The sequence below is a fragment of the Diceros bicornis genome, chromosome 2, assembly GCF_020826845.1.
Source record: "Diceros bicornis minor isolate mBicDic1 chromosome 2, mDicBic1.mat.cur, whole genome shotgun sequence".
Lineage (NCBI taxonomy): Eukaryota > Metazoa > Chordata > Mammalia > Perissodactyla > Rhinocerotidae > Diceros > Diceros bicornis.
Window position 1 is genome coordinate 21,288,136 of NC_080741.1, and position 20,474 is coordinate 21,308,609.

General features: G+C 38.7%; 1 protein-coding gene across 1 annotated transcript in view; it reads right to left on the reverse strand.

Moving 5' to 3' along the window:
• COL6A6 (collagen type VI alpha 6 chain) overlaps positions 1-20,474 on the reverse strand; it is a 124,291-nt gene that overhangs the window by 64,504 nt on the left and 39,313 nt on the right. The window contains exons 9-20 of the mRNA XM_058553315.1: positions 18,278-18,621; positions 18,114-18,192; positions 14,244-14,398; positions 11,697-11,789; positions 10,392-10,445; positions 8,591-8,662; positions 8,479-8,505; positions 7,825-7,869; positions 7,683-7,736; positions 6,547-6,609; positions 2,302-2,367; positions 926-979 (exon numbers count right to left, since the gene is read on the reverse strand). Coding sequence (XP_058409298.1) covers positions 926-979; positions 2,302-2,367; positions 6,547-6,609; positions 7,683-7,736; positions 7,825-7,869; positions 8,479-8,505; positions 8,591-8,662; positions 10,392-10,445; positions 11,697-11,789; positions 14,244-14,398; positions 18,114-18,192; positions 18,278-18,621 — 1,106 coding nt within the window. The remainder of the gene's footprint in view (positions 1-925; positions 980-2,301; positions 2,368-6,546; positions 6,610-7,682; positions 7,737-7,824; positions 7,870-8,478; positions 8,506-8,590; positions 8,663-10,391; positions 10,446-11,696; positions 11,790-14,243; positions 14,399-18,113; positions 18,193-18,277; positions 18,622-20,474) is intronic.

The following is a 20,474-nucleotide window of genomic DNA, read 5'->3' on the forward strand; positions in this document are numbered from 1 at the left end:
TATGTGGAATCTTGGGAAAAAAAAGAACTCATAGATACGGAGAGCAGATTAGCAATTGCCAGGGGTGGGGGGCTGGGCAAAATGGTGAAGGGGGTCAATAGTACAGACTTCCAGTTATAAAATAAATCACAGACATAATGTACAGCATGGTGATATAGTTAAGAATACTGTATTGTAAGAGAGTAGATCTTAAAAGTTTTCATCACAAGGAAAAACATTTGTACCTACGTGTAGTGATGGATATTAACTAGACTTACAACTTAGGTGATCTTTTCACAACATATATCAAATCATTATGCTGTATACCTGAAACTAATATAATGTTATACGTCAATTCTATCCCAATAAAGTAGATATATATAATGCTTTGAAATTGAGCACAAATAAAAACTAGTTTAATATATTGCATTTATTATGCATTATATTTTCCGAGCAGAAGTTCATAGAATCAGCTATTATACTTCATAAAGAAAATATTTTTCTATCTTGGAACATACTCCTCTTCTTTGCTAAGGCAGAGAAAATAGAAGTAAGAACAGAGGACTTACAGCAGGACTGACTTTTCTAAGTAGTCATAAAATTTGGCAGAGGAATGGAGTCTTGGATTAAAACGACGTTGCTGGCAACCTCAGTTAGGGTGTAGGCCAAACTTCGACCACTCTTCCTCTAGTTGGCACCATTTTGGTTCTCTTTGCCCAGCTCTCTCTCCTGATTGGTGTTTCGCCCACAGTCTGCACCTTCCTGCCTCAGGTTCAGGGGCTTTCCCAAGTCCTTTGCCAGCTCTGTTCTCAGAGGCGTCCCAAGTCAGTTTCCCCAAGAGAGTGAGCCCCAGTGAAACCATCCCGTCTGCTCCCCACAATCAGCCATTTTCATCACAATATAGGCCACCAGAGCAGTGGGTCTCCTTGTCTAGAAGGGCTCTTACTGTCTTTCTTCTGGAGCCTGGTGTCCCAGGGGGGCCTGGCCAGCCTCTTCTACCCTGTCAAATGAACAGACAGACGTATGACAATAAGTACACAGCAGTGACACATTTCCTCTTCAACATCAGCTTGATGTGCTCCAGGGAGGGCGAATGGGTACACACCAACTAGAGAGGTACCCTCCCATTGGAATGCAGCATTACTTCCACTGGTCATAAGTCACATCCCTATGTGGGTCATGAGGAACCACAGGACAAAATGCTAATGACATGGCTTCATCTGTTCATCACCACTGTCTAACTTGTGTTTAGGGCATAAATTAGAGTACTAAAATCTAACTATCCCCACTACGTTGCCACAGAGTAGATCACTGAAGTATGCCATGTATCAGGTATGGCTACTACTGGTTTGATTTCTACCTTGGGGACTTGTTCTGTTTGGACAACCTGTGTAGATTAACACCCTAATGTGAATAAAATCTCACAATATTCACAAGTCTTCCCAAGACAGAAAAGGAGGGAATAATTATGAATCTATTATGAGACATACATTTGCCGATTAATAAAAGTGGCAGGTAACATTTACTGAAGGCGTATGATGTGGCAGGGTCAGTCACTGAATTCCCATCATAACCTTCAAAAGTAGGCTATTTGTCCTATTTTGCAGCTGAGAAAATCAAGGTTTACAGAAAGTGGCCTGAGGCCACAGAGCTGGTAAGGGACAGAGCATGAAACAGGACCTAGGCCTGTCCCCAAAGCAAAGTTCTTTCCACCATAACAGACCTCTCCCCAAGGTGGAGTCAACCAAGGGAACTTCCTCATCAAGAAGATTCAGAGACACATATTTTCTAGATAATTATTTTTAAAAATTCTAAAAAAGAAGTTAAGATGATCAAATTGTGACTTGTGAGATTTCATGAGATTAATCCCAAGAGACTTGCCTTGAGAGTGTGGGCTGTATAGATCTATCAGATTTTGTTCTTTTTATCATGTACTATGAATCATACAATGTCTTTTTAGGGCATGTGTCCTCTGGATCCTGGGAAGGCCAAGAACTCTTTGCTAGTTCCTTCTATCAGCTAGCTCTACATTTTAGGTTAGAGTTTAGATGTTTGCATTCATAAATGAAGACCTCAAAGGTATGGCTTAGTGAAGCAAGTCACCCCAAATTCAGAAGAAGAAGAAGAGAATGTTTCTTAAATCCCAGGGTAGCAGATAAGGAGGAGTAAAAGATCTTTTTGCTGCTAAAAATAGCTTTTCTGTATCAAGTATATCCACTCTGATTCCATTCTTTATATGCATTTCATATTCTATCACTAAGAACTTGACCCTCACAGTTGCCACATCATTACAAGTTTACTTTCAAATGCCCACGTAATTACTTGTCTTCCACGTTCTCCTTTTAAGCCCTTGGGTCCTTCCATGCTATTGTCAAATCCAGGAAATCCCTAAAAAATAGAAAATAAAGAGAAAAATTAATAGGTTTTGAAAATTTCTCCTTAAAAATGTAACTTGTGTACAACACATTTAATCACTCCCCAAAAAGTTGACGAGAAGCCCAACCCATTAGAAATAGGTTAAAATTATAAACGGCTTACAAGTGTTTTCTTTTCCTCCTGTGCTTTGCATTATCAGAAAAGAGTGGAGACCTGAGGTGAGTGTGTGGGGGGAAAGCAAGAGCTCACCATAGAAGGCATAGCCAAGGGACGCCAGGGTGACATGACTTGTGGTTGTGACAACTCTTATCCTGGGTCTGGAGGTACCTCTTCTTGCGACTGCCATCCTTGCTCTTAACTTTTGCTCTTCCTTCCTGGGGCCTAGGCAAGTTTATACTTGAGGGTTGGTAGATTTTACTCTCCCCATCCTTGGGAGAAGGCAAATGTTTGCAGTAGGTTCCACCACAAGAACATAAGTACACCAAGCAGTGCTGAAGGCTGTATCTGCCACCCACTCCCTCTTTCTCCTCCCGGACGCCTGGCTGCCTTCCATCTCCATACGCTCACCCCTGATTTTCAGGCTTACAGAAAATCCTGGGATCTTGAGTTTTTCCCAACATTCATACAAACATTCTAGCAGGAACTCATTGAAAACAGGCACATGTTGTGGGATACATATTATCCTTAGCAGGCCAAACTGAAGCTTTCTATCTTGAGTAGTTAGGACCACAAAGAGAGCAGCGTTGCCATGATGCCAGGACAATCAATTGAGACAGTCAATTCAGTCAATGCTCCAGTAAATTGAGAGGTGACAACAATTATCCACTCCTGCTGAGTGCCAGCTGCTGGGCTGTTTGGCTGATAGCAGCCCAGATTACCTTCATCAATCGATAAGTAATTTGAGATCACCAACAGGGATGTGTCATTGTTTCAGATACTTAGTAAGCTTTTAAACCAAGTAGTTTCTACACTTACAGAGCTTAGAGGCTAACAGAGTGAAAAGGATGGGCTCAGAATTTACTTTATAACTGATATCACTAAAACTTACATGAAAAATTACTTCTCTCCTACATACCAAAGCCAAAGATTATTTTCTACACTTTCTGTTTTTCTCTTAAGTTTAAATATTTGTCCAAGTTCTCCAAGCAGGGTATACCTAAATTACAATATTGCAGAATTGTATTTTTTTTTTTTTTTGGTGAGGAAGATTCACTCTGAGCTAACATCTGTTGTCAATCTTTCTCTATTTTGTATGTGGGTCGCTGCCACTGCATGGCTTGATGAGTGGTGTAGGTCTGCACCTGGGATCCAAACCCAAGAACCTGGGCTGCTGAAGCGGAGCAAGCCGGACTTAACGACTACGCCTGGGGGCCGGCCCCTAGAGAATTGTATCCTGGTGGGAAAGGTGAGTAAGGAAAAGGAAGGTAATGTAAAATCCAAAATTTTATTCCACTGGATATATAGACTTCTTATTGTAATCCAACTCTGAACTATTTGATTGAAGAGATGACATTAAAAAAATCACATACTAGCACATTCTACAGAATAGAGCATCCCAATTTGCACGTGGAGCAGTTCAGTCGGTCTGAACACAGTCTGGTTCAGTCTTTCAATTTCTATGCAACTGGATGAAAGAGTATCATCTAATGCAAATTAATGATTAAACGTGAGCTTCTAATAATGATGAGCCTTACTAAACTCTGTAGGTCAGACAAATGATCTAGCTCAGTTTTCTCCCCAACATTACATGAGATTTAAAAAAATATTTAGGTCGAAATGAGAAATTCCAACAGCCAAACTAACTTTAAGGTGATCAGAAATTCTGTCTGAATAAGTATAGTTTTTCAGGAATTTGTGTCATCGGCATGCATTTCTATGAATAGTCTGATCATGTGTGTGTTCTATTTATTGTATCAATCTTGCTCTCCGAAATTTTTCCTGAAATAGTGACCCACAAAAAGCACATGTACAAAAGCACAGAGAGTTGTCTTTGATTTGAGATGTATATTCCCAAGTGGCTAGGAAGGACTGTTACACATTGAAAGACTATCTAAAGTTAGTACAGTGACAAGCAGCTCATCACAGAGAAGCTCTAGTGGGTTGAATTTTGAGCCATCTTAAAGTCAGAGAACATTTCTTTTTTTAAAAAAAATTCTTTTACATTATTCAGATTCTTTTCAAGGTATTATATAATCATACAATTTAGCAGAAAATTAGGGGGGAATTCTGATTAAAGTGAATGGAGATTTTATAGCAATACCCCAAGTGAATTTTTGGCCATCATATACAGATGACTGAAATGTCTCTGTATTTAAACCACTATTTCTTAATTATCCTTATTTGTGGATAGTTTTTGTTTCTAATTAGACGCTTTGAAGTTGTTTGGAAACTCTCAGGTCATCAGAAGATGTCACTTAGTAAACAATGTTGTCTTCAAGTGCAAATTCCTCTACTTTTTAAATAGAGTTATCTTCAATGCAGACCTAACATTTACATTTGTCAATATATATTGCACCAAATTCCTTCTCTAGTCAACCCATTGTGTACCGGAGGAGGAGTTACAAAAGACGAAGTCCTGTGAGAGTCCCAGTTGCCCCACATCCTTATCAGCCCTTGGTATTGTCAGTTTTTATGAATTTTAGCCATTCTGATGGATGTGTGGTACACTGCTCTGGCATGCTGGTGGGCATGTAAATTAGTACAAACTTTTAAAAAAAAACACTGTTTGGCTGTAAAGACTTAAGCTGAATATAGAAGTTACAAGTTATCATCCAGATATTCTACTCCTAATATACAGACCCAATAGAAGTGTGTACAAAAGTGCACAAAAGACATTTTCTCTGTACAAGAGTGTTCAGAGCAGCACTATTTATAACAGCAAAAACCAGGAACAACCCAAATATCAACAGCAAAATGGATAAATAAATGATGTTATAGGCACACAATGGAATACTACACAGCAATGGGGTAGAATGACTATTGTTATCCGCAAGGACTTGGATGACTCTCACAAGCATAAACTTGAGCAAAAGAAGCCAGAAACAGAAGAGTGTATCCTATATGATTCCACTTATTTAAAGTTCAAGAACAGGTAAAACTAATTTATGGTCCTAGGATAGTGATTACCTTAGGGAGGGTTGGGAGTGATTGGAGTGGACATGAGGGGGTTTCTGCGATGCTCTATTATTGTCTAATGTTCTATTTCTTTACTGGGTGGTGAGTGCACAGGTGTATTTACATTCATCAAGCTGTGCATTTATAATCTGTGTACTTTTCTGATGTATGTTACAATTCAATAGTAAGTTCTGGAGATCTAATGCACAGCATAGTGATTATAGACAATAATACCGTATCACATACTTCGAGGTTGCTAAGAGACTAGATCTTAAATGTTCTCATCACAAAAAAGAAATGATAATTATGTGATGTGATAGAAGAGTTAGCTAATGGGATGGTGGTAATCATATTATAACATATAAATGTATCAAATCAACACCTTGTACATCTTAAATTTACACAATGTTATATGCCAATTATATCTCAATAAAAAAGTTTAATAAATGTTTAAAAACAAACCTAAATCCTAATTCATCAAAGTTTTGGAGACTGACTTATATGTGGGCATGGTGATGGAAGTCCTGTAGCACTGATGTTCCCTTGGACTTGGCATAGTCCCTATGTTGCTGGGGGTCATGTCTGCTTGACTGGGTTGTGTCCTTGTGAGAGTAGGCGCCTTTGTGTTATAGATTTTGCCTGACATAATCCTAGCTGGCTTGGATGCAAGGCAATGAAGCTAATACTTTCAACTGAGAAAGACTCTTGGAGCATAGAAAAAAAGAGATGGCTTTGTTTCTTCCATTCCGTCTATATTTTGAGGTACATTAGAGGAAGATAATAAAGTGGACCAGATTCCTTCACAGCTCTGAAGCACAAGGTCAATTCTGAATACGTATTCTTAAAAAATATATGTGCAAATGATGTGCAAGGGTTTCTCACTCTCCATATTCATCCTGAATATGAAGAAGATCTAGCACAAGGGACCTGCTTTTAAAATTCGACAACAATTGTGCCTGTGATGATTTAAACTCAGCTACTGTTGCACCTTCTAGTTGGGGACTCTCTCCCTATCAGAAGTGCTGATGGGAACCGAGCCCTGATGTAGTTTACAGCCCGTGCAGCCCCACCACTTACAGGGTCTCCTCGCAGGCCCTTTGCTCCACGGTCACCAGAAATCCCTCTGTGTCCCGGGCTTCCCTAAAGTTAATACAAATCAGAAGAAGGACAAGACAAGAATTTTTAATAACATTAACAACAGCAAAGAGTTTATCTTCCTGGTTTGAATAATTAAATATTTTTCTACTAAAGTTATTTTTAAACTAGAAAGAGGAACAACCAAAAAATGGTTTCAGGCATCATATGAATAATTTAAGAGCGACGTCAATTGCTTGTCACAGTGGTGAACTCTGTGTTCAAGACACATTTGTCTTCGTCTTTAGTTTTTACAACTACTTTATGAACCAGGTATTGTTTATTATCTTTCTTTTAATGAGGCGGCTGAGATTCAGAGAGATTATCCATTTTCTCCAAGGTGATTGCCTCCACTAGAAAGTGGGTTTCTGACTCAACTGTTCACACTCTAAAGAACATAAAGTAGATGACCGAAGTCTGGCTGCTGCTGGTGTTTCTTCTAGATGGGAATGAGTGGCATACACTTGCAGTGTGCTGCCCTGCACCACAGACTCTTGTCAATACCCTGTTACTGTTCTTAGTGTGGTGGTGCTTTTCAGTAATGGCCCTGACTCTTCACTCCTCTTTGTATCTATGCCCTTTGCCATGTAACTCTGCAGCGCCTTCCAAGTGTGGTGGGCAAGATTCTCTACCCCTGAGTTTGGCCATGACTTGATTTGGCCAACAGAAAGAGACGGAAGTGTTGCTGTAAGAGTACCAAGCCTAGGCCTTAAAATGCCTTAGGAGACTTTGTGTGTTTCTACTTGCTCCCTTGTGCTTCTGCCACAGCCATGAAAAGGTCATGGCCAACATGGCCAGGCAGCTCTCTGGTCCCAGGAAGAGGATAACAGGCACGTGGAACAAAGTCCCCAGGCCACCTACAGACACAAAAGCCAACGTCAGCCACGCTCAGCCTAGAGCAGCTGAATGTCTGCAACACAATAAATGTTTATTGTTGAATGTGATTGTTTGTAACAAAGCAATTTTGTGGCGCTAGCTGACTGATACACGTAGGGTATCAGTCTTTTCCATTCTACTCCGTTAATCACACCTTTAATTCCCAGTGCAGTTTTCATGTTGTTTCTTTATTGAATCCCTACCTGAGATCCTTCATCACCTTTTTCTCCTTTTCCTCCAGGAAGACCATTGTCACCCTAAAAAACAGAAGAATAAACTCAAATTCCCATTTCTTAATGAGAAATAGCTCAGAAGGGTCTTTATGGTACAAAGAGAAGGTTCTACCTTTTCTCCATTTAATCCATCAATTCCACTTTCCCCAATGTCTCCCTGAAAAGACAGATGTGATCAGAATAGAGTGTATTACATTTATGTGGAAAGAAGTCAGACACCAAATAAAAAGTCTAATTTTGTGTTCCATATACAGCCTCTTTGTTAGGCTGGCCCTAGGTAAAAACAAAGATTGCCGAGTAATAGAAACTGTCAACAAATAATATATGCTGCCTGTAATAAATAACAGGAATAAAGAAAATGAAATGGTTGGCAATAAAAAAGGAAGGTCAACAGAAACTTCATTCGGATGATCTACTGGTCAATAATCTCAAAAATAAAAACAGGGGCTGGCCTGGTGGTGTATTGCTTAAGTTCGTGTGCTCTGCTTCAGCGGCCCAGGGTTTGCGGGTTTGGAACCACAGGCATGGACCTACACACCACTCATCAAGCCATGCTGTGGTGGCGTCCCACGTACAAAATAGAGGAAGATTGGCATAGATGCTAGCTCAGTGACAATCTTCCTCAAGCAAAAACAGGAAGATTGGCAACAGATGTTAGCTCAGGGCCAATCTTCCTCACCAAAATAAATAAATAAATAAAAATAAATAAATAAAAATATTTCTAGACAACAGACAGGCAGATAAATGGATATGTTTGCTACCATACCTCCTGTCCATTTAGTCCCCTGTTTCCCTGAAAATAAAAAGGACAGGAGTGGTTAGTGTAGGAACATAGAATAAATGTTGGGAAGACTTCACAATGTCTTATGCAACCTTACCTTAGGACCTTTGGCACCATAACATCCCTTAGTACCCTGTTCTCCCACCGGCCCAGGGGCTCCTCTTTCTCCCTGGGAAAGAGCACATACCCAGGTCAGCTTTTTCCATCATAATCTGGAATCTGTCTTGGAAATTTGACAAGTTTTATATTGGAAAAAAATGTGTGACTGCTTGTGGTTTACAATCCAGAATGCATGCCTCTAAAAACTAAGAACAGAAGTAAACCAGAGCTACTCTGATGACAGCCCTTTGCTTTGGATCCCACCCTGATACTGCCCCAGGTTGGGTAGTATCTAAATAAAGTAGACCAACAACTGGCAGCTAAAATGTATTCTCAAGACTTTAGGAGATATTCCAGGAAGAGAAAATGAAGAATTGGTAGGACATCAGAAAAGGGTGTACCAGATATGATCTAAGCAAGAGGCATGATTTCTAGACCAAAATACATCTTCCCTCTTTCCTAAATCAAATACTGCTCCTGCAGTCCTTGTCTTGGTAACCCCACCAGTCTGTGCAGTCTTGTGAGCTGGAAACAAAGATGTCATCCTCCCCTTCTCTCTCCCCAAGTGGTCACCACGTTATTTCATTCAATCTCCTTGACATATCCATTCATACTGCCCCAAACTAAGATTAAGACCTCTTTGCCTTGCACCTACTGTTACAAGACTTCTCCCTGTAACTTCTGCCTTATCTTCATCCATAATACTACCTGAGCATGCTTTCTAAACCCTCATCAGTTTTACTCCTGTGCTTAACACCATTCAATGACTGTTCATCAACTGGAAGATATCATCCAAATCTTCTGCAGGATATTTAAGACTTCTAACAATCTGGGTCTTGCTTGCCAACTAGCCTCCTCTCACTGTGTCCTGGGGTCCAGCCATGTTGACCATGTGCCATTCTGCAAACACACAATTCTCTGACTCAGTTACATACCCTTGAATACACTGTTCTCTCTGTAATCGAATGTTCTTCTCCACAAATTTTGCCTGGAGACATTTCTATTTGTCCTTCAGATGTCTGGCCAAGCATTACCCTTGTTTGTAGCCTTCCTCTCCCAAGCCCTAACTGCCACCAAGGCTGTTACCTGAGGCTGTTAGGTATTTGTTTTGCCACACTCTGTCACACTGCGTTTCATTATACCTCTAGTATACTCCTTGTGTATAACAACTGGAACCACTGCCGTCTCATTTGCCTGTGAGATAGGAGCCGCGGTTTTCCTTTTATTTAGTTATTTTTATGTCTAGGGCCTAGTACTGTGCCTGGCACCTGGTAAGATGCCTTAATATATATTTGTTAAATGAATAAATGAATGGATGAGTGCATTTATGAGTAAGGTCTTTGATAAATAATGTGGAACTTGTAAGATTCTTAATATATAATTGTTACAGGAATGAATGCATGGAAGGAAGGAAGGAATGATAGAAGGATGGCTAGATGAATGGATGAATGCAAGAAAGAGTGAAGTTCTTGATAAACAATGTGGTGAGTTGGTTTACCTGTGCAAAATGGATCAGTAAGGGGGAAATGGCAGTGATTTCACTCCCCTAGTGAAGAAGATAACTTTTGCATTGAGTTTATTGTGCAGTGTTGGTGGATAGTCAAAGAAGAGACAGTGAGTTAATAAACCACTAATGACCACCAGAAGCAAAGCCCAATGAGGATTAGGAAAAACCTCAGATTTTGCACATGAATCCTTAAAATCTGACTTTTCTTGCTTCCCTCTAAATTGACACAAAAGATTTCATATTATAGATATGTTCTTAAGAATAAATGAAGCTGGAAAAAAACGTGACTTACAGCAGTGCCTTCCTCTCCCAGGTAGCCTTCACTTCCTTTAAAACCTGGAGATCCCTGGAAATAAGGGAGGGAGGAAAATATTAGCACTCCATAGACCAAAAACCAGAGGTAATCCAGCAAAATTCTCACCTTTACAGTTTTACTTCATGTAGAACAGTAAGAGTTTGAAAAAAATAGTCCTCCCTCTACAACCTAGGCTACATTTATACACTTAAAAATAAATAGAATTTTGAGACAAATATCCAGATAACTCAAGGGTGTGTGCATGTGTGAATCAAAATATTGTCCATAATTCTCTCTGGGGTTATATATGGTGCTGGAGTTTTTTTCAAGACAAATGTTCTAATGAACACAGCTATATTTGCCCCTGACAGGCTAGAATTATCCTCTTTTCATTAAAAAAATATTTTTTAGGATTTATGCTACACATAGAAAAATAGACCACACACATTTCTTTCTATTCTTTCTGAGCCCTGTTAATAAAAAAATCTACCATTCTCTTTATATGAAGTTGAAGCATTCAGGAAGTAATTAGTCCAAAAACTTTCTTCAGAGACACAGCCAAGATGATTTGGAAGTTATGGTGCTATGTATAAATTATTCAAAAATCAGACACACATGTAAACAAGCAGTACTGAAATCATTATTAAACACATCCATAGCATGTTTATACATTATCTGAACATTTCCTAAAGTCCCAAATCATATTTTTACATAAGGGTACATGAATTTCTTTTGGTTAGGAAATACATGAACCTGTTGTTGGCTACTGTTTTTATAATTGGTCTGTTTTTACGTATACATCCGTGACAACATTTTGGTCTGGCTAAAGCTGAATGAAACATCTTAACATCCTTTGCTACGATAGGGTGACCTGATCTAGCTTAATTTTCAGCAGACTACACAAAATATTCCCTACTTGATTTAAATGACTCTGCAATCATTAAAAATGGAAATTGAAATGACTTATCAGTATTCAGGAGGTTTTCATTACTCAACACGAGAGATCACGGTTGATTTTTCTGCATCATTGTCATCACTGCTAGAACACTGGATAACCAAGGATCTCGGCAGTTGTTTCTCCTGAGGCTTGTATAAAAAGTTTTCTTTAAAAGACTCCAACTTAGAATGCCAAGGAAAAGCCATGACTATCTAATTTGACATATAAAAAGAGGAGTATAATAAATGGTTACCTCGGAGGCTCTACGTAGAAGTTAAAAATCACTCCTTATTTTTACCTAAACCCCTGTCTGAAAGATATACTATAGTCAAATAAAGTGAGTCATAAATCCTAACTAGAATCACCTTTTTCCCCGGTGGCCCAGGATCTCCCATTTCGCCATCTCCTCCAATGCACTTGCAGAATAAACAGCAGCATGTCCTTTCAGCAACATTGACCTTGGGGGAGGGTAGGAAATACATTGCGTTTGGTGGCATTGCTTCCCAAATCACACACACAAGCTCAACGGTGTGATTCAGACTTCCGCCACAGTTTCAGAAGCCGGTTCACCAGCAAAGTGACTGCTCTAAAGAGAATGCATGAGACATGCTTTAGCTTCCATCTTTCCTTCTGTGATCTGCATTCTCTACCATACGCGGAATTCAGAATCAACTCAAAGACGTTTTCGTGTTCTCAAAATGGCATCAGTTTAGCCATGCCAACTCACTGCATGCTAATTTATTAACGTGATTTCCTGTTCCCACCCCATCCCAGCATTGACCACAGTATCGTTGATTACCTTATATAATTCTGCCCCTAATATTTTGTTCAATAAATGCATGAATACTATTTTCTCCTTTTCCTGTTTTGTGAAATCTTTGTACGCTAGAGGTTTTAGACAGCGCCCAATGTCACACTACTTGGAACCAAGTCTGGTCGTAAACACTTCCAGAACAGTTTGCGTGTGAAAGGATTTCAAAAACATCAATTACATGTTCAACGTTTCAGAAGCAGTTGCTGTAGAGGGTGGTGGCATGGGGAGAATATTTCTCTTTATACTCTGGCCAAAAAACCATATTACATATTAAAAAATGTGAGTGAATTTCATCCTGGACCTAGTTACTCATCCCCTGAATAATTGACATATGCCATTGCATTTTTACAATTAACCCGCAAAATTTATTTTTAGGAAAATTCTGTTTGCAGTAAATTCCATGCTTTGACTTAGTGGGGTAGGATCAATCTTTATGTTGAGAAGTTTCCCATTAAAATTCTAGTGTGATGAAAAATGAAAGTCTTTTGTTATAACCATTTAGTGATTCTCCCTCTTTAATTGTTTCTTATTATATAATGCTTATTTTCTGACATTAGAAAATTCTTCTTTTTTCTGAAAATCTCAGAAAAACCAATAAAACTGGAAACGTGTGAAAACCAAATAATAACAACAACAAAATGGATTCTGTGATTTCATTTTAGATAACATTAATTTTCTTTGGATCACCAAAACCCTACAGCATCAAATCTTTTACTGTTAACATTAAAACTGATCTATTTCTAAAATTAAGTTTTTCTTATATACTGTTGCACTTACGTGATATCTAAAAACTGACAGGCTTGTTTTAAAGAATAACTTCCTCCCTCTATGAATTACCAGTTAAGATTTCAAAGAGTAGTAGACAGAAAAAAATACATTTTGTAAAATAGACACTGTTGTCCCATGTAGAAAGGAATTCCAACAAAACTTGCATATTCTTTAAGTAATTATTTTTACCTAATTATTACACTGAACAAACTGGTGTTTTTTTTTTGGTGAGGAAGACCAGCCCTGAGCTAACATTCAATGCCAATCCTCCTCTTTTTGCTGAGGAAGATTAGCTCTGGGCTAACATCCATGCCCATCTTCCTCTACTTTACATGGGACGCTGCCACAGCATGGCTTGACAAGCGGTGCGTCGGTGCGCACCGAGGATCTGAACCTGGGAGCCCCCCGCCGCCACAGCGGAGCGCATGCACTTAACCACTGTGCCACAGGGCCGGCCCCAACAAACTATGTTTAAATATCTATTTATACAAAAATTCTACAGGTGGAAAATAGCAGGAGCCATCATTTCACTAGAAAGTATCCTGGTATGATGATTATAGATTTTATAAATTATAAGCAAATTACCAATTATTAGCCATTTATTGAGTTGAAAGTAGTGCCACATAACTTGGTAATACTTCATCACTCTAGTTTGAATTGTTGTATGTTTCGGAAAGAAACATGATTGAGATGCGTCTTACATAGGTTTTAGGTTCTGAAAATAGATCATAAGGCAAAATCCCAATTGGTCAAGACACCTTTAAAAAGCTTTTGGTTGCTCATCAAGTACAACATATGAGGTCTGTTGTCACGTCACTAGTTTTTCTTCCAACACTGGAGCAGATTTCTCTTTCTCTAGTTGAACTCTAAACGTAATTGGCTCTCATTTACAGGTAATGTTGCAGGGAAAATACAGATCTTAAACATTAGAATTATACTCAGTGTGGTGAGCTGTGACACTTAGGATCCACAAGGGATGTGAAAACTGGCTGGCTGAGGGAGCAGCTGATTCACCATGTGAGGGTGAATCTCAGATTCTCTTCAGCACTTAACGTTCACTGACTATAATTTGGGCAGGATTGTAGGTGCTATTTAGTTTCTTCTTCCTTCTTTTTTTGCCAAGCATATAAATTAAATATGTTTTGACATATCTCTACTATATTACATTTCTTTCAAAACACCCTCTTATTTAGGCTGTTCACTAATTCAGAAAAGCCTTTCTTCACTCCCAAATGGACAAAATTTGTCCAAATTCATAAGCATAAATATTAAACCTATATACAAAACAAATAGAAAATTTAAACTCATCAGCTTTTTCTGAATAACTTACCAGATGCTTTGACAGTTGGCTCCCAAGATCCCTCATTCCAATAGTGAGCTGGGTACTGTACTCAAATCCTTTCCCAAATTCAATGTAGAGAAGATCAGCCAGGTCACCTGAGTTGGTGGCTCCATCCAGAGCAACAGTTATGAGGGCATTCAGGCCTACCCAACACAGTTACAATTTTCCAGGTGAGATGGGTTTGGTTATTTTAATCTTTTTGCATATGTATCTAAATTGTTATTCTAGGAAAACAGTTGCAAGAAAAACACTCATTTTACTGTCCACTTCCCCCAACCACACGATGTACAACTGACAATTGACAAGACCATAATCATAGAACAAAAGGAATTACATTTTTCAAAACTAATTAAATTGGAGACAGGGGAAATTATAACAGGACTTCCAGTTCCCTGATGATTTGATGTGAGATAGTGAGTTTAAAAAGGTCCACAGAGCGTGCTAGAGTACAGAGGAATTCATATAGTAAGTCAGTGTACTAAATTTTTGCCACTCACAGGGGGATCCTTGGAGAAAGAATGCAGGCATCACCTGGAAGCTTATCAGGAATGCAGAATCTCAGGCCCTATCCCAGACCTGAGGAATCAGAATCTGTATTCTAATAAAATCCCCAGGTGATTTGTATATACATTAAAGTTTGAGAAGCACAGCTCTAAACGACCTCATAAGGAACCGACAATCCAGTTGGACTTATACATAGCAAAAGACAGAAAGAGACCCTTTGTCAGGCAGTTAGAAACAATAACATATAATCATCCAGAGCTGTGGCTGATAGGCTTCAGGATTTTAAGGACCAGAATATTTCAAAAAAAAACTTTTAGGGACTAACAGACGGTTTAATGTTATTTTGCAAAGTGAGACCAGTAAATGAGGACAGTAATAAAACTGGCAATCATTAAGGTGGAGGTAACCGTAGCAACGACTGTGCTTTCATTTATTAATAGTTACTACGTGCCTGGAAGTTGGTTAAGTGCTTTACATGCATTATCTTATTTGTAAGATACACATACAATTGTATAGGTGTGTACAATCGTAGCTCTATTTCACAGACCAGCAAACTGAAGCTTGGAGAGGTTAAATGACTGGCTCAGTTGGCACTTTTAGGTTTTCATCAAGACAGTCTGATTCCAAAGCCTATACTCAAAGGACATTTTAATAAGAAAAATGTACTAAGGACACAGAATAAAGTTGGCTTTATGAAACCTGACTCTACTGGCATAAGTTTTCTCATTTTATTATGGATGGGTAAAGAATTCTTTGGATTGGACTTGGGAATCAATGAACTAGAACAGATAAAGAAATGTTCAAGGACTTGACTGAGCTAAGAATACCTTCTTATATAAGTTTATACATGATTTTGAATGAATGATTTTGAACGAGAGGAAAAGGATAATGAAGAGAACAAAGTTTCCGGGACATGGGGAGGCTCAGGTTCTAGGAGAGGATAATAGAGTGGTTGGCTGACGTGGAATAAAGGAAGAAACAGCAAAGAATCGGGTGATCAACGCACCCTGGTTTGCCGGGACTTTCCTGGTTTTAGTGCTGACAGCCTCTGGCTGGTCTCAAGCAAACAAGGACAGCTAGTCACTCTTCTAAGAAACAGAATGAGGGGGAGAAAAGGGACGGTGGAGTGGGCTGGGATAGGCAATGAGGAATGCGGAGCTCATCAATTGGAGTTGAATGATCAAGAGAAGACATGCTAGTGGGTCATTAGTATGGGCCTATTTATAAGGGAAAAAATCTCACATCTTTTTTTCTTATAAGTTCCAGGAAATGTAAAAATTTAAGAGTCATGAGAAGCAAGGGATTGTTGATTTGCAGGAAATATGCATGTAACTGTTATTTTAACTGCTTTTCTTAGGATGGGGGACTCCAGTCCTGCTCCTTTCAGACTCATCCAATAAATGAGTCATATGATCTTAAATACAGTGTCTTCGATTCCTAAAAATTAAGGAAGAAAAGATTTCAAAAATTGGGAGAATAAAGAATCACTGAGTAGATTCTAGAATATTAGATTTTAAAAAATTAAGAAACTAATTCAAACCCCAATCCACATGGATTAATTATAAAGCAACATCCACCATTGAGGATTCTTTTCTCCTGGTCTCCTCTTGTTCTGTGGTGATGGCACAGTTTACATGTATAGACACCTGGCCTCAAATTAGGGAGGCTCTCCTAGGTGAACAGACCATAGGGCCCAGGATCAACTGAAATCACATATGTTTAAATATGGGAATCCAGAGCTAGAGGTACTCCTTGTCCATATTGAGAGCCATTTGACACTTTTCAAAGAACATCATGGCCACCATCCCTTTATCTCTTGCATTCGAAGATTCTGAATTTCTGAGGATATTTAAAATTGAGCTTCTGAAATTGAAACTCATTTACTAGATTTCCTTGGTAGGTGGCAGAAAGAAGATTGGTCTTAGAAATCTGGGTGTTCCAAGAGAAACTTCCTGGAGAAAACTCTAACATTGTCTGCAAGAGATGCATCTTTTCCCTACAAAAGAAAAGCTGAAATTAAAAAAATCCTACCCACCCAAAGTAAACACTCTAGGGTCTTATTCTCAGTCTTTATTAATATCTCTACTACAGATCAGAAAAAAAGGCCAAGACTTGATAGAAGAAAGAGGAATGCAGCTCTAGTAAATAAAGGGCAAAATAAAAATCTTTACTTTCCAGCTGTAAATTCAGTGAACTTTGCAACTTGTTTAAGATTGAGGAGACAGAACCAAACAGAAAAGACAAAATCCAGTCAGCCTCTAACAGCTAAGAGGGGAGGCAGATATTTTAGGGCCGGTCCCCTAGAAGCAGAGTCTGAGACAGGGATTTGGATGCACACAGTTTATTGAGGAAGCACTCCCAGAAGAAAGGGAGTGAGGGAAGCAGGATAGGGCAGGGGAAGGAACTGAGCAAGACAGCGTTTCAGCTGGCGTCTAGCTTCAGTCTGATCCCATGGGGAACTCTGGAGCATAAATTACACCACAGAACTGGTGCCATTTTGAGGCAAAGATTCAACTATTTGTACTCCACCTGCTGCCCAGGGGGTGGGGTAGGGAGTAACCTTCCAGGTGAGGCAGCTTCCATTAGCCAAGGGCAATTCCTCAGAGAAAGGAGAACCTGTGAGTTGTTAGCAGCCAACACTCACAGCAGCTAGAGGATGGGGGAACCTGCCTGGAAAAAGGGGTCTGGGTGGGGCACCAATAGCATCCACTTACAGGAAAGTATTTCTATTCTTAGTCAAACCAGACCATGTGGATGCATTTTTCTCCCATTGATTCATATTTTAGTAAGAACTGACAATGAATCAGACTGGCATTCGTTCCTAAAGCCAAAAGCCTGGTGCCAGAGTTTTAAAAACTCATAAACACCATGGTTGGTCCATCTGTGGTCTGAAGGAAGGAACTGATTAGATAGTCTCAAAACATGAGTAAACTTGTCCAACAATGCTTGTAACTCTGGAAATTTTGAGTGTTAGAAGAAAATAATCAACTCTCCTACTTCTTGGTCAAGGAGAAATACACAGTTCACTTCAGCTGACACTAAAGAAGTAGCAAGATTAGATAACGTGGGGCAAGGGAGACAGGAACCTTCTCCATAAAAGCTTAGGAAGAAGAAAACAGTAATACGAGAGAAAGAATAGGACTTGGTATTCAGTGCTGTTTCATACACACAGGGCGTGAGGAAAAAAGTAGATCCAAAATGTTCTGAGAGCTCATTTGCTCTGCCAAGTGCATACAGAGTGGAGATGTTGGTAAATTCAGGGTTGAGTGCCTGGAAACTTAAGAGCCAGAATTGAATTCTGAGATTATAAAGTTAATAAACACTCCTTTCCCACTCCTCCCTCATGCTCAGTACCTTCTTTTCTAAGTACATCAGATTTTTGTTCAAGTTTTTCAACATCATCATCCAAACCATCTGAAAACAAGAGAACCACCTAGGAAAGAGTTCAAAAAAAGAAAAATGAGCAAAAAGAAGTTCATTGCAACTATAGACCAACAGATAAAATAAAATCAAGTTACCTTTCCTCGCGTAGCCGATTTATTCTGAAACGCATCCCATAGAGAACTCAAGAGGTTGGCATTGAGAAGAGATGGTCCTTTAACTGTTACATCCTTCAAGCTGTTCAGTATGTTTTCACTGTAGATCTCAAACTTGGGGGAATATTTTTCCATGGCATTGGTCACTTGAAAAGCCACACTAACCTGAGTCTCGGTGCCCACCTCACAGCTTACCCCATTGAGGGAGCTGATGGCACGTAAGATGTGTTGAAGGTAGGTTTCCATCCAAGACTGACCTTCAAGCAAAGTCTGCCCATTCTTCTGAGTTGAGATGTCAAATCCCACTACAACGTCCACAAAACAATCTAGGATTCAAGGGAAAAGCATATTTTATTGGATTAACAAATACTTTTATTTGACTTGGATGTCATGTCTGAATCAAGGGACTTGAAATTCTTATTTCTATTTCAGTTATAAAGTTTGGAAATAAGGAAGAGCATGAGTGAATAATGGAAGAGGCTCAGAATCACTCTTTTGTAACCTGTAAAAGTGTATAGTATTATTCTGTTTTTAGTTTGTATAAAATCTATATGATTTTATAACAATTAAAGTTATGAAAGATTTTGTTGTGGCCATTGAAAAAGCCATGCAGAGTCATTTAAAAATCTCTAAAGTATATTGTGGAAATGTTAATAGCCTACAACAGGAAATTCATGTCATACTACTTAATCAATTGCAGTCATTCAACAAATATTAAATTATAATAATTATAAGGGAAATATAAAAACATTTGAATATAAAAGTCATTCAGGAAAAGTAAATCACAAAAGACTTGTAGAAAGGAAGGGTTTTGAAGATTTATCTTTCTGGAAAGAATCTCCAATTCCTCTTTTGTCTTCTAACATCCACTCAGAAAAGAAAAATAAAAAATTCAAGAGATCCTTTGAGATCTTACTTGATTTAAGTTCTACAAGTGAAGAAACTGGGCACCAAATTATCCATATTCAGCCATGTCAAAAACGGTGCTGCCTTTAGAGCTCAGTCACTCAGGGAGCCAAGGCCACTGCCATTTTGGAATTCAAGAAATACTTAGACTGATATTACATTTAAAGTGCTTTCTTCTTATCCTTTTAACTCCAGGAACATTTAAGCATTGGAGAAACTAGAGGGGGCTTGATATTTTAAGCTGAGCCTCCTAAAGGGCAGATAATTAGAGAACAAAATCATCTGACATATACACTCTTCTTTCAAGAGCTTTTTGGTTGGCTAAAAACTTCAACCTTTTCCAGAAAATTCAACACATACAGCTTGCTTGGTAAAATAAGATGGAAGAATGTTTATTTTTAATTTGCTTTGTTTAGATAAGCAGCTTTTCAGATATTTGTTGTGTGGACAAATGCCCACTCATACTACCTCCAGACACACTGAGCAGTTGGACATTTGCAAGTCTTCGAAAGCAAAATCTCAGTTTCAATTCTTAAAATAAGGGCCAATAACTTGATTCATTTTTAACGAGAAAAGAGTTGGGTGAGAGAAAATAAAAGACTTCTTTGATAATCAATTTTCACCAGGAGATTCAAGGTAAATCAATGTTATCAAAAACTATGAAAGGTGGGTCTTCTTATTTTACCATATTTACTTTATTGGAAAATCTCTTCTCTGACATTAAGAAAGTATAATGAAGAGAAAGAAAATAATCAGAAGGAAGCATCAGAGTATGTCCTATCCAAAATTCTTCTTGAATCTATGTCTTTTCATTCCTATCTTGAGATTGAAAGTTTCATTCTTGGATGAATATTGTTTTAGCCCCTTAAAACCATTGAGTAACCAAAATATGTTACTGCCTTCAAGGAAAACAGTCTCTTGTGAAAAAACGAACATTGGCAGAAATGCCAAAATGACACCGAGTGATCCTGGGAACTGTCTCCTATAACAATTTAGTATTTTAAGTTTTTGTCTAGATTACTGAAAGTACAAGCTCTAGAAAATAAGTTCCATGTGTTTATTTAACTAATACAAATTGACAAATGATTCCATGAGAATGTGATCACAGGAATGGAATTTGGGGAAAAAGTCCAGAGTTAGCAACCATGGGTCTAAACACAATTAGAGAGATGAGGCTATACATACTAATCAAGTGGCTGTCGTGTGATGGCCTTGCAAACTCTACAGAGAAGTCTGCCTTCCACTAAGGAGCCCTTCAAAGTTAACAAGAAGC